General features: G+C 63.2%; 1 protein-coding gene across 1 annotated transcript; it reads right to left on the minus strand.

Annotated features, from left to right (window-relative positions):
* Positions 1-98: 98 nt before the first annotated feature.
* TMED4 (transmembrane emp24 protein transport domain containing 4) lies at positions 99-694 on the minus strand (the record flags this gene model as incomplete). Its single annotated transcript, XM_009071122.1, has 3 exons — positions 99-255; positions 335-481; positions 569-694. Coding segments are annotated over 3 exons (423 nt in total), but the record flags the coding sequence as incomplete, so codon positions are not given.
* Between the last annotated feature and the right edge of the window lie 314 nt (positions 695-1,008).

Below are 1,008 nucleotides of genomic sequence, written 5' to 3' on the forward strand. Positions count from 1 at the left end.
CCCCCAGGACTGTGGGAGTCCCCCAGGGTGGGTCGCAGCCCACCTTGGAGTAGGTGTGTGGGTTTGGAGGAGCCTCCCCAAAGGTTTGGAGGAAGTTTGGGGGGGCTACACCAGTTTCTTGGCCTCGAAGAAGCTCTTGAGGTGCCTCATCTGCCAGATGCCAGTGAGGATGAGGATGATGGTCTGGGCAATGGACCACCACAGCACGCGCTGGTTGGTGCTCTCGCTCGTCATGCGGAACCTCTCCTCCCGGTACTGCCACAGACAGGGGGTCAGGCAGGGGGGAAACGGGGGGATCCCCCCCAAATCGACCCCTCTGAACTCCCCTCCTCACCCTCTGGTAGTTCTGCTCCTTCTGGATCTGCTCCACCTGGTCCAGCAGCTGTCGTGCTCGGAGCTGCAGCTCTGTCAGCTTGTCCTTGGCAGCGATCTCGGGGTAGTTGTTGGTGTGTTCACCCACCTGGATGTCCAGGTGCACCCGCTGGGGAAAAAGGGGGGACAAGGGGGGTGAGAGGGACCCTGACAATGCCACACACCCCTCCCCTGGGAGTGGGGACCCCCCAGTTACCAGCTTGCCCCCAGCAAACAGGGCCATGCGTGTGGAGTTGGAGTGGAGGCAGATCTGGTGCTCGCCCGGCGTGTGGGAGGTGAAGGTGAATCGTCCCTCGGAGCCATACTGTCGTGACAGCACCACCTGCAGTGTGACACGGGGGGTTAGCACAGTTGGTACACCCTGGGGGGCACTGGGACAGAGCCTGACTGCCCCACGGGGGGGTCTGTCCCAGTGGCAGTGGCACCCAGTGCTCCCAGGGAGGGCACACACAGGGGAGTGGATGCCCCAAGCACCCCAGGGACCTCCTGTGCTTGTTGGGAGGGACACACTGTGCACCCCAGAGACCACTCACCCAGGAAAGTGGGTATCCTGTGCTTCCCCTGGCACCTCTGTCCTTGTTGGGGGACACACCACGCACCCCAGGGACCCCCTGCCCTTGTTGAGGGCGACACGCT

The sequence above is a fragment of the Acanthisitta chloris genome, unplaced genomic scaffold, assembly GCF_000695815.1.
Source record: "Acanthisitta chloris isolate BGI_N310 unplaced genomic scaffold, ASM69581v1 scaffold36673, whole genome shotgun sequence".
NCBI lineage: Eukaryota > Metazoa > Chordata > Aves > Passeriformes > Acanthisittidae > Acanthisitta > Acanthisitta chloris.